This window comes from Zootoca vivipara, chromosome 13 (assembly GCF_965207765.1).
Source record: "Zootoca vivipara chromosome 13, rZooViv2.hap1.1, whole genome shotgun sequence".
NCBI classification, from domain to species: Eukaryota; Metazoa; Chordata; class Lepidosauria; order Squamata; family Lacertidae; genus Zootoca; species Zootoca vivipara.
The window spans coordinates 10,726,280-10,748,832 of record NC_142596.1 but is presented as its reverse complement, the minus strand read 5'-3'; the positions used below and the strand labels follow the sequence as shown (position 1 = coordinate 10,748,832).

The window sequence follows — 22,553 nt, the reverse complement described above, 5'->3', positions numbered from 1 at the left end:
CGACGGCTGGCCCTTACCCCATTGGTCCGTTATTTTTTCTTGTCGGTCGATTCCCACCACGCTGCATCTTACGAGTCCGCCAAACGGAGAAAAAAACAAGTCCAGATGTCCCGCCTACTACGGAATCTTTACGCGGGATTGGAGGGCGAAGGAGGACTGACGACCGGCGGAAGGATCGTGGGGGCGGTGATGTGCCCTTCCTCACAACTACCTTAAACACCGTTCCCGGCAGCTTGGCTGCTCAGAGAGGTCGAGACTCTCAGAGGTGACTGACGCTTGATAACCGGGCAGGTAAGGCTGATGAGATGGGAAGGGTAGGGCGGGGCGGGTTATCCATCGGCCGCTGCACGTAGCTCCTGTAGAGGCGTGAGGAAGAGCCCTGCCTCTCTAACCTCTCCCCGGCGCCTCGCTTCCTTCTCTGCCCCGCTTTTATTCACCTACGACATATTCTCAATCTTTATAGCCACCTCACTCAAGGCAATTTAATGATTTTAAAAAACAACTAAAGCCGTATAATATATACTCCCCCTCCAAAAAAAAAGCATTACAGTATTGGGCTTGCGAGCAAACGGGGAGCATTCACCGCACACCCCCTGAGGGCGGTTAGGTAATGGCTTGGCACGCGGCCTACTGTCTAGAGGAAACCCCGGAAAATGAGGGGGAGCTTCTGAGGCGCCGAGGTTTGCGAGGCACAAAAGTGCCCCCTCCTTTCCGTCTCCATAGTAACGCGGGGGGGATGAGAGAGGGCCGGGAAGCACGCACGTGGGGGTGGGTGGGAAAGGAGGAGTGCTGCGCACGCGGGAGCGCACTTTTCGAGGTGCCCATCATGGCTTCCTCCATCTCTTCACGCTCTTCCTACCCCCCTCTGATTTACTTCCTCCTCGTCGTCGTTCTTTTTCCACGCTCTCTTTCTCCCCCCCCCTCCTCCAAAGCCGCCTCTGCGCATCCTTGAGCGCTGCTGATTCGCCCCCCCCCCGCGCCAGCAGGTACCCTCTCTGCTGGTGGAAGCGGGAGGCATCGAGTTTCACCGCGTGCCAATTGTGGCCGGGCTATCATATTGCGAAGGGCCTGGTTTCATGAGCGTTATCTGGTCGCACAGATAAGGCAATCAGAGTTTCCCTTTTCTTTGCTTTCCTCCCGGATCTAACCCCAGTACCACGCAGGTTTATGCGCGAGGTAAACGCTGCTAAATCACAGTGGGTTGTAGCCTAAGTTGTATGCAGAATAGGTCCATTGAAATGGACCCGGGTTGCCCATGTTTTAAAATGGGTCTACCCTTGAGAAGGACCAACCCCCATGGTGCTTACTCATAAAAAAAAGGCATGCGTAGCATTTGCAGCCTTATTCTGACCTTCTCCAGTAAGGATGCTTTTCTCTAGTTGCCTAAGGTGGTATTTTAACTCCCACATGCCTTAGAGTGCAGAGCAGGCAAGACTTCCTTGGGAGCACAGTCTACCATGAGGCGTTTCCCTAGGGTGACCTTGGCTATTGCAGCAGCAGCAGCTCTGTGCAGGCCAAACATTTCACGCTTGCGGGAGTAGGAACAAATACTAAGAGATTCCATCAGTGTGGTTGCCTGCACCTATTGTTGCTTTTGTGACAATACTGGGATGGTTTTTGGAAGAGGCATAACTAAGGAACCATAGCATATCAGTTTTTTAAAAAAATCTGGAAGCAAGTTTCACCTTCATACTGGTTTGGTGGGGGATGAATAATTGCAGCTTTTGTGATCAATATTTCTCAGAATAATAAATAGTGCTGAATGAGAACAGTTGTTGAATAGGCACAGAAGTTGTAGAGAACAGTTTGACATAGGTAAGGTTAGGAAGCTGTCCAGTAGTCACAATACTGCTTCCACGCCAGAATTAGGTTCTTTATCTATATGGTATTTTATACAGAGGTCCGCAAATTGGCTACTAACAGCAGGTATTCATTTGTTTAGTAGCCATGCTTCAGGCAAATCTTGATGTGAAGTGACATTGCTTCCATTTGTCTGAGACATGAAAATTTAGAAGGGGAGGAGTCATTACTAGCTGCGCAACCCACTGGGCATTTTTACAGATGTGATGTAATTTTCACTTACTGGAAGAAGGAAATGACTGAGCGATTAGCACAGTTAGTGGAAATTCAAGTAACCAGCTAAGTTGTTGCTGCTTATTTCAGTTCTGCCTGCCTGCTGGAAATACTTTTAGATAAATAGCTAGGGGGACAACCATTTATTTCAGTTTAACATGTTCTCTCTGTATCATAAATTAGTACAAACCTATGTCTAACCTGTAGCAGCTTTCCCTTGACATTTGTTGCCATCGTGTAGAAACATGTCCACAAGGCGATGGTTCAGAGGGGAGAAGCTTTGGTATGCAAAATATGGTGCTGTAGGCCTTTATTTGGCTATGATTTATTTGAAATCTCTGTAGCTGAGTCATCTTACATTGCCAGGGCCAGTTGGAACACCTGCAGTTGGTGCAAATCTTTTCAATCAAGAAATGACTTAAACTGGAAACGCTCATATATGGAATGAGCTTTGCTTTTCAGGGAACAGAATTAATGACAGTAGCTTTATATATGTTTATAATTGTTTTATTCAAATATGTTTATAGATGTTTAATCAGCCATATTAAGAACTCAGCTTTTCCATGATGCTTTTGGCTTGCTGCAGTATTCTGTGACTTCTGGCACGTAGGATTTGAATGAGACTGTAGTAACAGCCTAGCACCACTACTGTGTCTGTGCGCAACAAAGCTTCAGGCAAATGATGCAGCCAATGATGGCACAACCAATGTGTCTAAATTTAGCTGAGGGCTTGCACTTTTGACTGGGAATAAATTCATTCATTTCACTTGGTCAGCAAAGTACAGTAGTCTTTCCTTTCTGAAAATGAAGGACTATTAAAGCAGCACATCCTAGTTAAGTGGTAGTTTAAAAATTATGTTGGAAGTTGATAGAGATTAGATAAAGGCATATTTTAGATAAAGAAATCTTTTAGTGAATAGTGCATGTGTTCTTAAAATAGTGATGATCCACCTTTTTGCAAAAAGTATAGCATGGGGCTAAAAAAAATTTAACCACTTGCCCTGGGTTATCCCAATCTTATCTGTTCTCACTAACAGCTCACAATATACTTATGTTTAACGCTTATCACATAATTAAGCCTGCCTTTGTTAGTGAGATTATATTGCCCTGCCTGCTTGTTCATCTGTTCTGTTTTGTGTTGACGGCCCATGTGATCCTCCATTTAAAATTGATCTGCACTAAATTGAAATCCATCACCTTAAGAGTTGTAGACTACAGATAACCTGGTTGGATCAGAGTTTAAAATGATATTTGGGGTAACTTTTAAGTGTGCGTTTGGTGTTTTGGCATTGGTACATTTCCAAAAACTATTGGAATATGCTAACACAGTCAGGCTACTGTCTTGTACAGATTATAGGGAAGCATTTATATACTGCTTATTCCACTAAGTTTCTGGTAGATAAAATGTGATAAGATTTTAAGAATTAGATTCTCTAAATTAGGTGATAGATGTGATGGTGGGGGGTCACCTCAGTCTGCAATAATGAAGAGTGCTTAAAAGCCCTATTATGAGTAGGAGTGGCATAAAAAATTTTCAGGTCTAGGCAAATCCTGTTCACTTTAAAATAATAGTCTCCTGCTTGCTTGGCAAGAAAAGAAAATGTGGATTAAGAAATTTACTGTTAGTCTGTATTGTTTTTATAAAGTTACCTTATGTCTAATTGTAACATACATTGTAATTGATAGGCATCATGTCACATTCCTTGCACAAATGACTGCTTTAATGTCTGGATTTAGTAAACATATTGTACTAGGACCACCTTCCTAATTTTCAGAGGGATTGCTTATATAATGGTTTTGCAGTTGGGCCAGCATAATATGTTTACTTGTGTATGGGAAGGTGCAAACTTTTATATTTCTTTATTGAAAAATTAAAGTATAAAATTACAAGTGCACAAGGTAAAATAAGATGTGAAAAAAAATGTAAAAAACATTAGTTTTGTGTCATGCATTGAAAAAGTAGAGCCAGTACCAAATGTTGCAGTAAATGGAAAGTAACAGTCCCAAGTTTCTAAATACAGTACTGTTTCCCATTGCTGTGTTGTGCCAAAGGTTTTTGAAGCCCAATGTAAACTGTCTGTACGGACCTACAAAAAGATGTCATTGGAGTAGAGGGTAACCTCCCCTGAAACAAGATGCTAGTTTCTGGACGATAGTTTACCTCATGAGAAAAATACTAAGCTAGACCAATTTAGTAAAGAGCTGGGGCAAGTTTTAGCTGAAAGAGTGCAATTTTAATAATGCTTAAATAGATATTTGCAAAAGGTTGTATAAATATGAACCTGGTTGCATAAGAATCTTCCTGTGCTGGGAAGACATTGGTCTGCACCATTGCAGCAGCTATTTCCTGTCCCCCCCCCCACACATACTTCCAGTTAATTTGAAAGTGAGTCAGCATCTTCACTGAGGCTAGAGCTTGTATTTCCTTTGAGAATTGGCTTATTCAAAGGGAAGGTGAGGGGTGAGAAGGGAGAATGATGCTTGCAATAAGCTGAATTGATGAGTTAAAGCTCTGACTACGAGGGAAGCTGCACGTACTACAGAGGTCCTAACCAGAAAGGGTGGAGCTAATGTACATAGCCTAAAGCTGCTGGGAATAACTATACAACAAAAAGGGGGAAAGGTTCTACTCTTTGAGAGTAATTAGTATAAATCGGAAGTGCTTGCATTGTAGCTTGTTGAACACAATATTGAGAACACATTGCTAGTGACAACCATTGGTTCCAGGGATAGCATGTGAAGCCAAGATCTTATATAGTCAAAACACATTGAGTTCAGGGGTAGATCTTTTTTCCTGGATGCCTGTCTTTCTTATTTATTTATTTATTTAGCTAGCTATGCACACAAGTTAAATGTGTGTAAGTTTGCAAGTTATTTATATAGGCTGGCTGCCAAAGTGCAGTATTAAGTGTAAGTCTATTTAGTTCAGGTTTATTGGGTTAGTTTTAAACTTCTATTTAGATTAATCCATTATATGTTTGGCAGTTCCTAAACATTAGTTAAATAAGTGTACGCAATAATGTGCCCCTTTTATGAGAATAAGGAGCAGCAAACACTCAAGTTGCTCCCTCCTTGGTTGAACACTCATTAATGCAATGTTGTGCATATGTGTGGTTTATATACACACAAAACTGCATAGGAGTAAGTCAATTTGCTGGTTGAGACAGACCTCAGCCTGTTTCTTCATGGCAGTCTGTCTCTTTTGCCAATCTGGAATTGTATTAAATGGGAAACATGTTCAGTTGATTGCTGCAAGGTCAGGCAAATGTATTTCCTTTATTATTATTTTTAGATACCAAATCTCAGCAGCCATGTCAAAACAACATGATGCTTTCATCCAGACCCAGCAGTTGCATGCTGCCATGGCAGACACATTCCTTGAACACTTGTGCCGTCTGGACATTGACTCTCCCCCAATCACTGCAAGAAACACAGGCATTATCTGCACAATTGGTAAGTGGAATTTAATCACAAATTTAATGTAAATTTTGAACACTATTTGCTCTGACACCTTATGGTTTTTCCTAGCCTACTTTACATATCGGCTAAGTCAGTCACCTACCTGAGTAAAATTTTGAAAGCTTTCAGATAAATACTGGAATACAAATATATCTTCATATTAGTTGTTTTTATTATATTTTGTACATCTCAAGATATGTATGGAAGGCAAGTAACAACAACCACAATAACCGCTGCTATAAAAATGAGCATATTTTCCACTAGATAATTTATGTGTATTCCTTCTAGCAGTATTAGTGAGAAGTGAAAAAGTAATGAATGTAGCTAGCAAACTAGGAGATGGGAGTTAAGTCAGGTACTTGGCTGTGTATGAACAGCCTCACCTTTGCCCTGCACAAGATTAAGGAAGTAAAACCCTGTATGCTGTGGCCAACTTACTTACTACATTTATATCCCACTCTTCCAAAGGAGCCAAGGGGAGCAAACAACAAATGATAAACATTTTATGCCTGCTATGAATATTTTAATAGTTAGTTGAGAGGCTTTCTGAATAAACGTGTTCATTTTGGCTGTGTGCCCTTCTTCATGTTATACAGTACTAGCTAGGAGGCTAAACATAGGTTTTTTTCATGTTTTTAAGACTTAAATGCACATTTCTAGCCTCTAGCCTATTATTGTTTAATAATAGCTTAAACAGTTATTTTGCAGACAAGAAGACAAAGGCGTAGAGTAGTAGAATAGTCTTAAGTAGCTCTGGACAGTTATCTGGACTTTAATACTCAGTTAGCAATGCTTTCAGTGGATCTGCTCTAAGTATGACTTAGTTGGATACCACCCTTAGACTTGTAACTATTAACTGGCATATGCTAAAGAAACTTCATTTTCAAATCTCTAGGCCCGGCTTCTCGGTCAGTGGAAACGCTAAAAGAAATGATTAAATCTGGAATGAATGTTGCCCGTCTCAACTTCTCTCATGGAACCCATGAGGTAAGAGCAGATTTGAGGGCAAATATTGCACTCACTTGAGAAAGAACTGTTCTCATTAGGTCAATCCTAAGTTTTGCCTTGGGACTAAAGACTTGAGGCCTCATTTATCCAGTTTGATGTTAAAAAACCCACACACACTTTAAACCAAGCATTCCAACAAATATGGACGCTAAGAGGTTTGTATATCTAAAAGTGCTACTGAGTACTTGTTCAAAGGCTGGTAAAATACATTTTCTTGTTGGTCTTCTACTTTCAGATAAATGTGGTAGTCCAAACCTTAAATGAACAATTAAAACTGCATGTAGCTGGAAAGCAAAATGATGAAATGAGTTAACAAAATAGTTTCTCCAAGAAGATTGTGGCTATCTTGAATATGGAACTGTGTCCATGCAGCCACTGTGCAGACTTTGGAGATACAGAGCAAATGTCAGAGGCTGGATCTCAAAAAAGATGCCTGTTACAAGTACAGCGTGTCCAGTATTCACTGAAAGTTCACCTGTTAAAGGTCACTCCTCTGTTACCAGATACTGCTGATGCATGCCTGACTTCCAACCAAGATCTTGAAACATGTTCACCCTTGTAGCTACAAACATCTCCTGTTAGGAGTGGTCATTTGAAGCTGGTGCTCCTTTATTCAGGTTATAGCAGTACCTATATTAAGAAAATTTAACCAGCATCACTCTTTTTAGGATATGTTCTAGTTACTTCCCTGCAAAATTATGAGATCTGCAGGGAGCCAGTTAGATACAACTGAAATGGAGTTGCCAGTCTGGTAAGATACAGCAAGTTTGCAAGGCTTGCCAAGTAAGATTTGGGAATAGAATTATGTTAATAGGATTCTGGCACTTTAAAAGCAGAGTGCTTAAGGTCACAAGAATTGCAAGTAACTTGTAGTAGAAGGCAACCCCTCTTCTATAAATAAAGCAGCCTTCTCACTTTTGCTACAGGGTGGGAGGCTCTCTGGCTCCCATTCCCAACTGCAACTTTCCTTAAAGGCCACCTGAATGCCTTTGGGCTGGCTGCTGTTAACTCTTTGAAAGGTCAAGCTGCAAAGTGTTTTGGCATCTTCTGTTGGTCTTCTCTTTAAAAGGCATCATGTTGAATGTGCATAAAATACAACAACACCCCTAGATTTTTATTATTTTAGAAACTATGTGATGAATTATAAGTGGTCATTTTTACTTACACACACCCCCCCACACACCAGTATGTGCAAATAAGTCTTATTGGTGGTATTATTATTAAATTTCTATACCAGCCTCCATTTTTAAATATAATAGGTATGCTTTTAACAGGCAGTGGAAGCTCACCACAGTAGGTGTGTGCCATATCTTAGTGGGAGAATCATTTTACAAAGTGGGCCACTTTGGAGAAGGCTGCCTTGTACATCAAAATTCTGCAAGATTGACCCAATAGGCTTGCTTCTCAAGTTCTATATGGGAGAAGGTGTTCTTTCAGATTGCTTGGTCTTAAGTAGTTTAGGGTTTTATGAATTAATGACAAAACCTTAGACTTTGCTTGCTAGCAGGGTGATGGTCAGTGCAATCTCTAGCACAGGTGTTAGGATGGTAGGATGCTTCACTTGGTAATCTAGCTGCTGCATTTTGTACCATGCAGCTTCCATACCAGCCTTGGAGGCAGCCCCACCTTGGAGTGTGTTGCAATAGTCCAATCTCGAGGTCAGTGCATGTGTTCCTGTAACTAGGCTATCCTGTTCCAGCAACAGTTGTAGTTGGCACATGACCTAAAGCTGCAAAAAAAAAAAGTGGAGGAAGGAGTTCCCTCATCTGAGTACCTATTAACAGAAATAAAGCTGGCTATCATCAGTATATTGATGGTACCATGCTCCAAATCCCCTAATGCCTCCTCCCAGTGGCTTTATATAGATATTGAAGAATGTTTGGGACAAGATGGTTCACTGTGGCAGCCCACAGGACTACTGTCTGGGAGTCAGAAACAATCACCAACTGCTCTCTGACACCAGCCTTTCAGCTAACACAGTGCCTCCCAAGCAATGGAGACTGTTGTGGAGGGTGCCATGGTTGATGGTATCAAAAGCTGCTGTGAAAAGCAAGCAAGAGTAGCAGATCACACTCCGTTTCATGAAAGGCACCCATCTGGCAACAGAGTGAGATTTAGTCCCCAAACCTGATCTGAACCCAGAGTGTAATGGGTCTAAATAATCAGCATCCTCCAAGACCATATGTAGATTAACTGCAACTAGTCTATTGAACTCTTTGCCTTCAAAGAGCTACTAGGCGGTAGTAGCTGAAAGCTGGGTTCAGGAGCAAACACACTACTGTCTTCTTACTAAAGTTTCACATGGGATCCTAATGTCCCACTGTTAATGCAATTACAGTACTTATTTTCTGAAACTGTTTTAATGCTGATTAGTTAAACTGCTGTTCTGTATGGTGATCAAATAAGCTAGTTAGCCACTTTTCACGTTTTTTTCCTGCAGAAACTTAATATTTGGCATGGTACCTTGCTGCTCTCTTTCAATAGCTGTAACAGTAAAAGTTTGCATAACCTTGATTGCAAACTTTGCCTGTGTTCTATTGCTGTTTGATCAAGATAAGCAAACAGTTTTCATAGGCTAATCTGTGAACTGAAACCTATCTGTTAGTGAGGATTCAGCTAATCTGACTTTGACTAGAGTTGAAGGCTGTTTTCAGCAGAGCCCGGTGGAACTGATAATTCTGGTGCTAGTTGAAGATGAGAGCTTGGTTACCACCTAACTCCAATCAATCAATCAGATCTTTATTACAGTCATAGACCAGCATATACCTAACTTCATTTGCAGTTGGCTGTATCTGTCTCTGATACATTGCTATCATTGAGCAATGGATGAAACAAACTGAGTTTGTAACTCGCAACTTGCATTTTAACTTCTGTGCATTCAGCTTTAAGCACTTAGCAACTTATTTTTTTAAAAAAATATATTTTATTAATTTTCCAATTAAAACCAATTATATCACATTCATTATTTCAAATTATACACATATATATATCAATCAAACCGAATGTTATGCCAAATCGTCTAAAGAATTTTTTATTTGGGTTCCCATGCTTCAAGAAATTGGGGATTCCTCGCAACCGTCCACTGCCGTCTTTTTTCTAAAGTTCAAATCGTCAAGCACTTGGCAACTTAAGGGTAAAAAATCCGGTGTGTTTTGACTATACACAGTTTTGGTTTATGCACTATCCCTGGAATGTAACTGTAACACATGTAAAAGTTGAGAATCTCCTATATTGTGGTAAGTTTTCAAAAAAAATGGTGGAAGTCAGGCCATATTTGCCTGCGCTAGAAATTGTTCTTTATCATATTTGACAAGATGGCAGTAAAAGTTATAGGATATATTACCGTAATAATTAATCTATATAATTGCCCAGCTTCTAGACACAGAACCCAGGCAATACAAAATGTAGTGTTCATTGCATTTTGTTAGCCAGACCTAAGGCAGCCAGCTCTGTGTCATGGTAAGTGATTATTTCTGTTCTGTAACCATTGTGTCTTCTGTATTAGTACCATGCAGGAACAATCAAGAACGTTCGAGAAGCTACCGAGAGCTTTGCTTCTGATCCTATTTCGTACAGACCTGTTGCTGTTGCACTGGATACTAAGGGACCTGAAATTCGAACTGGACTCATCAAGGGGGTAAGTGTGTTGCACTGTTTTGTTCTTTGTCTTATTACTCATTGTAACAGGTGAGATCACTCCCTTCCAATAAACATCAGTAATAGACTCCCAGAGGACAATGCTGCAGTTTCTCATAATATTGTGCAGTCTGCTGCTCTATGCAAGGATCTATAGTTAGGGGTACCAATCAAACACTGGTAGGCAAAGGAGAATAGAACAGTTCATTTCCAACCCATCTAAAACCATAACACACAACTGTATTTAGAACACAAAGTTCATTCTAAATCAGGCCGGGATATAGTCTTCTCCACAAATCCAACAAGAGTCACCTGCCAGAGGGCATTCCAGATGTTTTGGAACTACAACTCCCATGATCCCTAGCTAACAGGGACCAGTGGTAAGGGATCATGGGAGTTGTAGTTCCAAAACATCTGGAGAGCCAAGGTTGCCTATGCCTGATTTAGATTGTGGCAGCAGTCAGGATGACTTAATTCTGAGGGAAGTGGATATTCTTTGGCAGTGCCAGTAACAGTTGTTTGTCCTTCCAGAGTGGTACAGCAGAAGTGGAGCTTAAGAAAGGTGCAACTTTGAAATTGACCCTGGACAATGCCTTTATGGAGAAATGCGATGAGAATACACTTTGGGTGGACTACAAAAATCTCATCAAAGTTGTTGATATTGGTAGCAAGATCTATGTGGATGATGGACTCATTTCCCTGCAAGTTAAGGAGAAAGGTGTGTTTGGAAGGCATTCTTGTTATTGTGGCCATACCTTAAATAGGAATACATGTTTATGTGGTGATGCTACTTGCTATAACAGTGTGATATTTAGAAACTGCATAAATGTAATTGCTTCCAGCATATTATAAACTGATATGAAGAAACCAGGTGTCTGCATCTTGACAGATCAGATTAGGAAATAAATTGGGGATAATTATTGTGGACACAAGGGGATAATTATTGTGGAAATGAGTTATATTGTGGAAATTATTGTGGTAATGAGTTATTTTGAGTTATAATGCTGATTCTTGGAACTCTGTGCAGGTGCTGATTTTGTCATCACTGAAGTTGAAAATGGTGGGCTGCTAGGCAGCAAGAAAGGTGTAAATCTGCCAGGGGCTGCAGTAGACCTTCCTGCTGTTTCTGAGAAGGACATCCAGGATCTAAAATTTGGTGTGGAGCAAGATGTAGACATGGTGTTTGCTTCCTTCATCCGAAAGGCATCTGATGTTCATGCTGTCAGGAAGGTGCTGGGAGAAAAGGGAAAGAATATCAAGATCATTAGCAAGATAGAAAACCATGAGGGTGTACGTAGGTAAGTTGGTTATTTAATTTGTTATTAAATATGTTTCTTGAAAAGTGAGCTGCATGCTAGATTGCACCTCCTAAATGGGTCAGTAGCTCTGTAAAGGTAAAGGGACCCCTGACATTAGGTCCAGGCATGACCGACTCTGGGGTTGTGGTGCGCATCTTGCATTATTGGCCAAGGGAGCCGGCGTACAGCTTCCAGGTCATGTGGCCAACATGACAAAGCCGCTTCTGGCGAACCAGAGCAGCACATGGAAACGCCGTTTACCTTCCTGCTGTAGCGATGCCTATTTATCTACTTGCACTTTGATGTGCTTTCGAACTGCTAGGTTGGCAGGAGCTCTGTACTTGCTGTCAAATGTCGACAGTACGCTGTGAAGGATGCAGATTGTGAAATTCAGTGCTTAAATACAAGGTAGTAGATCCTTCTCCGGAAGTGGGCTTGTCAGTGACTTCTTTCTCTTGATATGTGGGACAATGTGTCTTTTTGGTGTGCTACATTATTCTGGAAACTCCATACAGTATAAGGTAGATAGGCATTTTGACTCTGACCCCCTTGCACCTCCAGTATCACTTTTACAAGAAATAATTTTGTCTTTTGTGCATTTCAGGTTTGATGAGATCATGGAAGCTAGTGATGGCATCATGGTAGCTCGTGGTGATCTTGGTATTGAGATTCCTGCTGAAAAAGTCTTCCTTGCCCAGAAAATGATGATTGGTCGATGCAACAGGGCTGGCAAGCCAATCATCTGTGCTACTCAGGTACTCAAAGAAAAGTTGACTCTGAATGGGCTATGTGAAACCTGAATTACGTTATGCTTTGAAATGATACCTTCTGTCGCAATAAGTAAACATGGAAAATGTTAGTCTAAAATGCTCAGGTCGATTCCACATCTCTGATTGGATCCAACACAGCTTGAAGAATGCTTCTTGGAAATCTTAATCAGAATTCTTACGGGTACTGCAACAGTCTAGTTGTAAAAATGGTTTAAAAATGGAGGCTATAGCTATAATAATAATTGGAGTAGTTACAATTACTAAATACATAGTGTAGTGCATCATTGTATCCCCCTGCTTGTTTTAAACAAGTTAGTTGAAAAAACTTAAATGTGTGGTTTAGTAAACATAACACATCATTTTGACAAGTCTTTGAGCAAGCAGAATTGAGATTTGATCGGTTTGCATTTTTGTTACAGGACATTCTGTGATTAAACGTCATAGAAATTGTTCATATACAGGCTGTACCGTATATGAATACTATGAACTAATGTGAGTTTGGATACCAAAATAACTGCAAGCAAGAAATCATGTTCCTATAGTGCTATCGTGTACTGTACGTGTTTCATTAGAAGCCAGTCCCAAGGAGTTTGTTCTTCATTGCAGTTTCTTTTAATTTCTTAACATGTCTTTAACATCTGGATTTTATAATGCTGGCATGGTTACCAAGGATTCTGCCGTGATGAACAGTACAGAAACAAAGCGTTTCAAGTTTTATGTAAATAAGATGATTATCTCGCAGTGAAACCTATTAACTTCACTTTGTCTCATTAGATGTTAGAGAGCATGATTAAGAAACCACGGCCAACACGTGCAGAAGGGAGTGATGTAGCTAACGCTGTCCTGGATGGAGCTGACTGTATCATGCTTTCTGGAGAGACTGCCAAAGGAGACTATCCTCTGGAGGCTGTCCGCATGCAGCATCTTGTAAGTGATAACCATTTGATGTTAAAAGACAGTACTTGTATACCTAGAAATATTAGCACTGCTTATGCCCTGTTACCCAATTTCCCATCTGCTCAAATACCACCCAAGTCTGGTGGCTAGCTTAATGTTTTATACATGACGTGGCTGTTTTCTCACTATAGTTTCCTATATGCCATAGGTCCCTCAGGCTGCCATAGACTTCTTTAATGGCAGTGAAACACAAAGTGCTTTCATGCACTGGCTGAAAGTATAAAACTTTCATTATGCAAAGGCAAGTGGAACAAATTCTGAACTGTAGTGATTAGTTTTTACAGCCTTAGGTGGGTTCCTTCCTACTGAAGTGTGTCTGAAATTGTCCAACTTAGTGTATATTGTATTTTGAGACAACTTCAGATACTGTATCTGGGATTCCAATTATTTAATTGTATTGTTTTGATGAATTTGTTGTTTGGTTTATTTATATACTGCTGTGTTAGATATTATAGTGATTGCAATGCTTGGGTTTTTTTTTAATGCTACTGTGATTGTTGTGAGCTGCTTTGAGTTCAACATTTGTTGTTGGAAAAGCAGAATACAAATATTAGATCAAAGCCGAGACAAATCAGGAGTGGGCCTGGAGTATGTTCTGTTTCACTCCTCATAGGTAAGAGAACTTGTGAATTGGGGACCATCCTATATTTTAAGTTCTGTAAGAGGCCTTGGGGAAAGAGTGAGAGCTCAAGGCCCACTCCCAATCTCATCCTGGAGGGAAACGAACGTCTGATTCACACTCTGTGATTCACCCTTTGGGATTGGACTGCGACAGTTTACTGCCAGCACAATTGTTTTATGCACAACAGTTGTGCCCTTGGAACAGCGTTTAATTTTTTTTAAGTGCATGACTTGACACTTTTTACATGTTTAAACTGCCAGAAAACTCTTTGCTCTGCTTTTGGAATTCTCCAGTTTCTCATTGACAACATGGCACTTTGTGCCAGAATTAAAGTACTGATTGTGTTGACTGTCTGCTGTGAATTACAGTCTTGATAACCTACTAGTTTGAGAGCTGCAGTTCAGGTTAGCTAGCTTACTCCAAACAACTCTCACATAATAGTATGCTTATGCTAACTACCTCTTTGCTCATCCTTATGTAACCTGGTACATACTGTCAAGCAGTTGAGGGAACCAGTTCCTGTGAGCTGGTGGCAGATAAGCATGGTTGTGTTGTAATGCAGCCTGATTGCTAGCCATCTTGAACTCCCTTTCATTGAAAGGGTTGACTTTACTGCCCTTTGGTATCTTGCCATTGTACTCATACCTTGCTATTTGCTTGAAGCATGACTGTCTGAACAAATGGGGGTTTCGTTGGTGCTGTTTTACAGCTACAAAAATTACATATTAAAGTGTCTTCAAAATGCCAAGATGAACCTGGTTTTCCTGTAGAGTTCAAATACTCTTCTTTAATTTTCGTAATGGAGATCACTACCATATTTGTGCATGTAGGATCCCTGGCTGACTTAGTAGTTCTTGATGCATTCTTCTGAAGTAGTTAAGAAAAATGGGATACCAGGAAGTTGAACCTGGAACATTGAAAAGATTAGAAGTTAAGTTCAAGACCCTGTCCCTGCTACTTTAAAAACTAATGCATGTCATTAATATATGTAAAGAATGCCTTTTAAGAACACATGCATATAATTCTACAACCTAACCCCCTCCCAATTATAAGCTATATTTTAAACCTCATTTGAGAAATGTACAACAAGGTTGTAAGAGTGTTCCATGCAAGATTCAGCCAGTACATGCTGAAATGGACTTACTATTGGGTCGCTCTTGGCCTTCTCAGAGCAGTTTTGCCTTTTTATGTTACCCTAATGACGTTAAGTATTCTGGGGGATTTTAAATCAAAGTTTAGTGCAAACAAACTTCTTGATTCCCATTATGTTGGACATACAAATGTTGACATAGCTTGGCAGATGCCCTTCTGGGAAAAAAGCAATACTTTAAATAGGAAATAAAAGGAGGGGGAAGAAAGATCAGTCAGCTTTGTGTTGTGCAAAGCATCTAACATAACATAACTGCTAACCCAGAATCTTGTTCAAGACTTGTTGCTCCTTGTTTTTGGTGCTTGGTATATGCCTGAGATCTAGTTCTTACAGATGGGGTTGTAAACCTGTTCCTGGACTGTACCTAGAACAATTTCCACCAACGTCAGTTTTCTACGTGGGATGAATTTTTCTTCTGTATGGAGGAGCATTCAATCATGTGAGCCTCCATCTGCTGAAGACTTGGGTTTGCCATTTAATCTATGAAAACCAGGGCTTACTGTTGTGCCACACTGCATTGATTCTCATGAGTTTTAAGATCTCAAGTAACACTCTGCAGCTATGCAACACTGAGCATTCTGTTGATTCTGGTCATCTAAATAATGATGGGTTCTCTGGCTTTGTACTTTCTTTCATGTTCACCTACTGCTCTCCTATAAAGTATGCCTAATATTGCCTAATTTGGTTGAATGGGAATAAACTGCACTTCTTGCACAGGTGGTCCTAGGAAAGTATCCTTAATATGCCATGCTCTTAACTCCATCTGATCTTATCTAGACTGTCTAGATGCAATAATTCTTCCATAGACCTGTCTGCATGCTTTAAAAATGCTATGCAAGTCTCTGGCTGGTAAGGACACATGTAGCGCCGTCTATTGAAATATGACAGTGTAAACCTGTATATGCTGGTAGAAAGCACATTGAATTCACTGGTATTCCTGAGTAAGTGTACATAAGATTGTGTACATAAGTGTACATAAGATTCAATCCCAAGAAGAAAGTTCCATCTGAACCCAATGGGGGGGCATATAAACCAATAATCTGGACATTAGCAATTATCCTGCATGTTGCCTGCCAGTTAACACTATTACTCGATTATACATGAGACTTGTATTGCCAAATGTGAGATTTTATTTCTAATTAAAGGGTAGGGTAGTGCAGTAAAAGAATGAAACTGTCTGGAGTCAAACCATAGAAGTGCCTTAATAGAGGCATTAGCTACCAAAAACTGAGGATTATAAACTTGGACCCAATTAATTGATGTAGTGATTCTGCTTCTATAATCTTAACAGTGCTCAGACCTGCAGAAGCAGAACATTGAAGTCATGGTCTTAACAGTCGGGGGCGTCTGTCTTCTTTCTCTGCTTGACAGAATAAAGAAACATGTTTAATTTCTGAGGCAGGACGCTTAAGGGCTTTTTCATGATGACCACTAATCTGTGATTATCTTAAATTAGGCCTGTATCATGTCCAAATTATGACTCTAGTGATTATTTTAACTTTGAAAACCAGGTAGTTGCACCACCCTGCCTTTAATCTTGCATGACTGACAAATAAGCAATTAACTCTCCTTGCAGATTAACTTTTATCATATCACTCTAGTGAATTTCTTTCCTTTCTATGTCGCTCCTCTTTTTTTCTTCCCTCCCTCTTACTCTGGCCTACAGATTGCTCGCGAGGCTGAGGCTGCAATCTATCACCGCCAGCTGTTTGAAGAACTTTTCCGCCTCACTGCTAACAACAGGGACCCTCTTGATGCCATGGCTGTAGGCGCTGTGGAGGCCTCTTTTAAGTGCTTAGCTCCAGCTGTGATAGTTTTGACAGAGTCTGGCAGGTAGGGTTCAGAATTAGGTACACATCTAGGATTTGTAAGGTAAATCATAATTCATTCTACAGTGGCTAGAGGTTTTAAAAGCAAGCAGCTGCTTCAAACCTATACTTGATAAAACCTGTTCCTCACACGGCATTCTTCCAAAACCAAACTTCTATCAAAACCAAACTTCTATCAAAGCAGGATTTGAGGTAGGTAGAAGCAGAGCAAGAGTGACTGGCAGTTGCGCATGGATGAGTGTAACGATTCTGGCAGAATGGAGTGGGAGTGACATGGCAGATGTTGTCTTCAGAAGGGAAATGTGTGTGCCCAGTGGGTGCAGTCCAAATAGCATGTGCTAATTTTGCTTTTGTTGAGGGTGCGCAAACAGTATTCTTGGCTGAAGTTCCCCATCAATTGCATTACTAGATGCTCATTTGGGTTTGCTGCTATATAAGCACTCTGCCAAGTCCAGGCCCCACCTTCACTCATGCCGCTAGTGATGACAGATGTGAATGTTGTCTTCCGAACGCATGTTGCCCTTATAGATTGCTCGCGAAGCAGAGGCAGCCATCTTTCACAGGCAATTGTTTGAAGAGCTCCGACGGCTGGCCCCGCTGAATCGGGATCCCACTGAAGCTGCCGCTGTTGGCGCTGTTGAAGCTTCCTTCAAGTGTTGCAGTGGGGCCATTATCGTACTCACCAAGTCTGGAAGGTAGGAGGTGGAAGGTTCTGGCAGAAGTCACATGGACTTCACGTGTTTAACACACAACATGAACATCTGTCCCAATCAAATACTGTATTTTTCATTGACTGTGTGGAGGAGTGTCTGTTACATTGCTACTTACTTGGATTTACCTGGACCTGAGTAGTTAATTGCACATTAAACCTTTATATTGTCTCTCCAAAGGAAGTCTCAAGGTAACTTAAAGCAATTAATTTAAAATAACTTTTATAGCAAAAACTAAAAGCAACATCCAGATCCACTCCACTCCGCGAGCAATTAATACTGAAACAAGGTTGTAAAAACAAGAACAAAATCAAAGTGCAAACCTCAAATTATATGTAAAACCAGCCCAAGCTAAAAATGAAATTTGAAATACATGGTGGACTAAAAAAGTTAAATTTGCAGTGAAGCTGTAAACTGAAAATACTGTCAGTATTAGACTGGGATGCAGTGCCTAAAATTGCTTTCTATGGATCTTTGCCATTGAGCAGAACCTTGGAATAACTTAAAGCACAGAGAAGGTAAATATGTGTAGAAAATCCTAAAACACGCTGGGCACGAGCTGTCCAGAGCTTTACGCTAGACATGACAAAACCTTTGCTATACAGTATGCCCACAACTTGAACGCGGTGGTTGCTTTCCAGGGATCACACCTAAAGCCAAAATCACATGTAGTCATAGCCCATTGGGTTCAATGGTAGTTGGGATTGCCAAAGTCACTTTTCCCAGAACCCCACACCCTTTGAGTTAAATAAAAATTGCCGTGTTTGTAAAGCACAAATTGAATGTAAGTTGTGGGCTTACTCTACTAGAATTTCTCTGGCACAAAGGAAAATATGTATGCCCCATTAAAGGGGGGTTGACACTAATTCTATATTTTTGACACATCTTGAATCAGTTGTCTTGTCAACGTGCAGATCAAAGGCTTTGCGCAATACTAAGTAGCTTCTGTTTTGCCTTTGAATATAAGGTTCCTTGGTGTCTGGCTGCCTGAATGTTCTGTAACTGAACCAGACAGCATGAGACTTTCACTTGAGTTCAGTTTTGTTTATCAACATACTGGAATTATATTGTAAATGTATGTGGCCATTTATCAGACCAGTAATATCTACATTGCGGACCTAGGTGGCGCTGTGGTTAAACCACTGAGCCTAGGGCTTGCTGATCAGAAGGTTGGCGGTTCGAATCCCTGTGACGGGGTGAGCTCCCGTTGCTTGGTCCCAGCTCCTGCCAACCTAGCAGTTCGAAAGCACGTCAAAATGCAAGTAGATAAATAGGAACCGCTACAGCGGGAAGGTAAACTGCGTTTCCATGTGCTGCTCTGGTTTGCCAGAAGCGGCTTTGTCATGCTGGCCACATGACCTGGAAGCTATACGCCGGCTCCCTCGGCCAATAATGCGAGATGAGCGCGCAACCCCAGAGTCGGTCACGACTGGACCTAATGGTCAGGGGTCCCTTTACCTTTACCTTTAATATATATATTAATTGAAGCTAGGATCAGTGCATAGTTCTCATGCCAAATTATGTAAGGAGTAACAACTGCACAGAAACACTAGGTTGCTCAAGGAAGACATTGCTTTGCTTCTTTCATATACAGTACAGTATATTTAGTTCTCGCAATTATAGGCTGTGAAAGGGGAAACAAAGTGCACGCTGTGATAGGTCATTGTAGATGGTGCTGCAGTGATATTTCTGCACAGATATTACTACTATTATTATTATTATATTATTATATTATTTAATATTATTAATATTGAATAAATATTATTATTAATATTAATATTTGTTAAGGGTTCTTCCCAGCCTCATGCCTGACCTTTCTGAAGAAATCTGAACTTGAAACAAAATCCAGAGCTAAATTAGACTTTCCTTCTAATAGTACTGCTTAAAGGTTTCTGATACTGTTAGCTTGCATTTGTGAATATCAAATAGTTGAATTTCAGTTTGTTGCTTTACAAAAAGTGTTCTAAGACAGTTTTTCTGTTTAGATTTGTTAGTCATGGTGCAGCAATGAGAATATGGGGCCTGTTGAAACTATAATGCACACATCTTAAATCTTGGGATACAACCTTTTGGTAGCTTTCTAAAGAGAAGTAAAAACAATAGTACTTCTTACTCCATTTCTGAGTAGTGTGGTGGTTTAGTTTGCATTTCTTCCCCATTTCAAGCATTTACTACATGGTCCCTGTTCTGTTCAAAATGATGATCCCTACCCTAAAAAAAATTTAAAAAGTGATGATCCCTTAGCAAATAGCACACTGAGCTCTTAGAAGAACTGAGAAAATTTACAAACTAATTAAAATAGCTAGAGATGTTGTCATACAGTGTAAGTAGCTTTGTGGACCAAATAATTCCTATGGGTTGCTTCCTTTTTTTTAAAAAAAATGAACTTTTTGAAATGCAGAATCTGATCCTGACTAGCATAAGGCACAGTGGTGGTGGTTTAGTAATGTATGTCATTAGTTTTCCAAGACTTGCAGGCAAACTCAAGCACACCCACTTTCTTATGCAAACTAGCTTAATTAATGTATTTGGAAATATTTCCTTAGGGAAAACTTGTCATTATCCTGGCCTTTTATTCTATTGTCAGGGCCCAAGTATCTTCTTCACTGCTGCTTTTGTCACCCAGGAGGGAGCAAACAAAGCACATTCCCCCCCCCTTAAAATGTTTGGAGAATTGAATGAGCTTCCTATTTGCTACTGACTTAACAAGTTTGTTTACTGTGCTGAAAATTCAAATGCATCCTTCCTTTTATTATAATAGCATTTGTCAGTGCTAGGAGATTATACTTGCTAAATATTGTCTGGGGGGTATTTCCATATATCCAGAACTTGGAGTATAGTACCATATACTCTAGAGACTAGTGTGATGTAGACATCAATAGTTGGTATATTGTCTCTGCTTGGAAGCTGCCTTGACTCCTTTGTAACCTGGATTCATTGTACACACTGAAATGGCCTCTCCCAGTGATCTAGATGAGATGTCAATTGAACCTGCCAAAATGTTCTCCTTTGTAGATCTGCTCACCTGGTGTCAAGGTACCGCCCACGTGCTCCCATCATTGCTGTGACCCGTAATGCTCAGGCAGCACGCCAGGCTCATCTGTATCGTGGTATTTTCCCTGTGCTGTGCAAAGAGCCAACCCATGATGCCTGGGCTGAGGATGTTGACCTCAGAGTTAATGTGGGCATGAAAGTTGGTAAGTTGGTAAATGTTGATATCCTTTGCTCTCTGTGGAAGCTTCAAAAAATCATACAATAATTTTATCTGGCAGCTGGAAACATTTTGAACCAATATTTGACAGTTTGGTGTATTAGAACAACCTTACATGAGATTTTAGGCTACAGTTGCTTTAACTAGTTTCAGAATAACTTGGTCAATTTGGGTTGTTAGATGTTACCAAAACCATCGCTATGCAATTCTATAATTTATCATACGTTTTAGGACCCTTTTTCTCACTGCTTTCTTTTTCTTTCCAGGTAAAGCTCGTGGATTCTTCAAGACTGGTGATCTAGTCATAGTACTCACTGGATGGCGTCCTGGTTCCGGCTATACCAACACCATGCGTGTTGTGCCAGTTCCATAAATCAAACCCAGCGATCTCAACCCTCCTTTTGTCTCACCACCTTCCCCCTCGCATTAGATCAGCAAATTGCTTGCAATATTGTCTTTGCCTGTAGAGTGGATAGAGGCTGCCAAAACCACCAAGTGCAGTAATTGGGGGAAGAGAGACTAAGTCTAGAAATACTTGAAATAGTTCTCTGATAATTAGAACCCCTCCCCAAACTGTCCTGCCTTATTTGTTGGGAACCAGCGTAAAATTGTCTAGCATGACAACTTGGGCTGCCCAGTGTTTCTTCTTCGGCTCTCTGGAGTCCAAAGAAACAGGAGGGCTTTTATCCAACTAGTAAGGCATTTTATGCAGTGGCAATACCTGCCATGTTCCTTTCTCCCACCCCAAAAGTCCCTTTTCTGTAGTTATGTACTATCTGGTCTCCACGCAAACACTCCGGATTAGGATCTACATAGACCGCCATAGCTCTCCTTTCTGTAACATCTCTAGTCTTGCTGTGTCCCTGTGGGTATACAGGGGTTTTTGGTACACTGTAACCGAAACTCTACAACACAGATCACTTTGATATCTTAACTGTACACTCCAATAGGTAGTGACAGAAAACATCACATGCTTGTTCTTTGAAGTTCCAGAAAACCTGGTTTTAAAAATTTGCTGCTACATCTTATTTGCCAGCACAGCTACAGGATAGCAATGGAAATGAGTGTCTACAGGGTTCTTTTGCTCCCAGAGTCTACTCAGGTACAGTTTGCTTCAGGTTTGATATAAAAACTGAAAATGGCATATTTTGCATATGGAACTTTAAAGGGCTGAGCAGTGCAGTAAAAAAAATTTCACCTGATGCACTCCCCACATCTCAAGCTGCTAGGAGTTGCTTGTGCGCCTGTTGCAGTGTTGTGTTTTGTGTTCAAGTTGAGTCGTGTTTCCTGAGCACTATCCTCTATAAATCAGGATGATTTACCTACTGTAACAGGTGTATCGGGTTGTAGAGTACAACTTTGTACATCAATAAAGCAGAGCTCACATACCTATCTGTGCATATTCTGTTTTTCTGGTTTAATGGTTCTTTTCATCTTGCCTATCTCCTGATGCATTGAAACTCTGATGTGTAAGAAAAAATAGCTGCTGTTCTTTCAATCTAGATCAGTGGTTCCCAACAGGTGGTCCGGGGACCCCCAGAGGTCCGCGAGCTATGCCAGAGGGGTCCGCAAGATGCTATTAGAATAAAAAATATATTAAATATATTTCGTATGATAACAGATTTTTTGTTTTGGCCGTTTACTGCATGAGCAGAGTCTAGCGCAAAACTAGAATTAGATAGAGGCAGTAGTTCTGCTGTATGCCGTTAGGTGGCGCTTTACAAACACTACTGTTTTGCAAAGAGGCAGTGCTCGCATTCTACTAACGCTCACCTCCCCAAGATGCTTTGCGCACGTTGGCTTCATTTGTGCGCTACTGCGCAGGTACCC

The 22,553-nt window shown here is 40.7% G+C and overlaps 1 protein-coding gene across 3 annotated transcripts; it reads left to right on the top strand.

Annotated features, from left to right (window-relative positions):
• Positions 1-243: 243 nt before the first annotated feature.
• Positions 244-22,115, top strand: PKM (pyruvate kinase M1/2). 3 transcript variants are annotated; one of them, XR_015946770.1, is made up of 11 exons: positions 244-291; positions 5,366-5,526; positions 6,428-6,519; positions 10,046-10,177; positions 10,708-10,894; positions 11,204-11,474; positions 12,079-12,229; positions 13,019-13,171; positions 16,640-17,497; positions 20,528-20,709; positions 20,990-22,115. XR_015946770.1 is itself a non-coding variant. In XM_035130748.3 (11 exons), the coding sequence occupies exons 2-11, from the start codon at positions 5,385-5,387 to the stop codon at positions 21,094-21,096; spliced, it is 1,584 nt and encodes a 527-aa protein (XP_034986639.1). In that variant the 5' UTR covers positions 244-291; positions 5,366-5,384; the 3' UTR covers positions 21,097-22,115. The 3 variants fall into 3 exon arrangements, 2 of the variants coding, with proteins under 2 accessions (XP_034986639.1, XP_034986637.1); XM_035130748.3 differs by having other exon boundaries at positions 17,331-17,497; XM_035130746.3 differs by having other exon boundaries at positions 16,640-16,806.
• The last annotated feature ends 438 nt before the right edge of the window (positions 22,116-22,553 follow it).

Excerpts from the sequence above, each read along its gene's own strand:
- PKM (XM_035130748.3), top strand. The coding sequence starts at position 5,385 with ATGTCAAAACAACATGATGCTTTCATCCAGACCCAGCAGTTGCATGCT. Across the intron at positions 5,527-6,427 it reads AGGCATTATCTGCACAATTG|GCCCGGCTTCTCGGTCAGTG; the intron begins GTAAGTGGAATT and ends TCAAATCTCTAG. Across the intron at positions 10,895-11,203 it reads CCTGCAAGTTAAGGAGAAAG|GTGCTGATTTTGTCATCACT; the intron begins GTGTGTTTGGAA and ends AACTCTGTGCAG.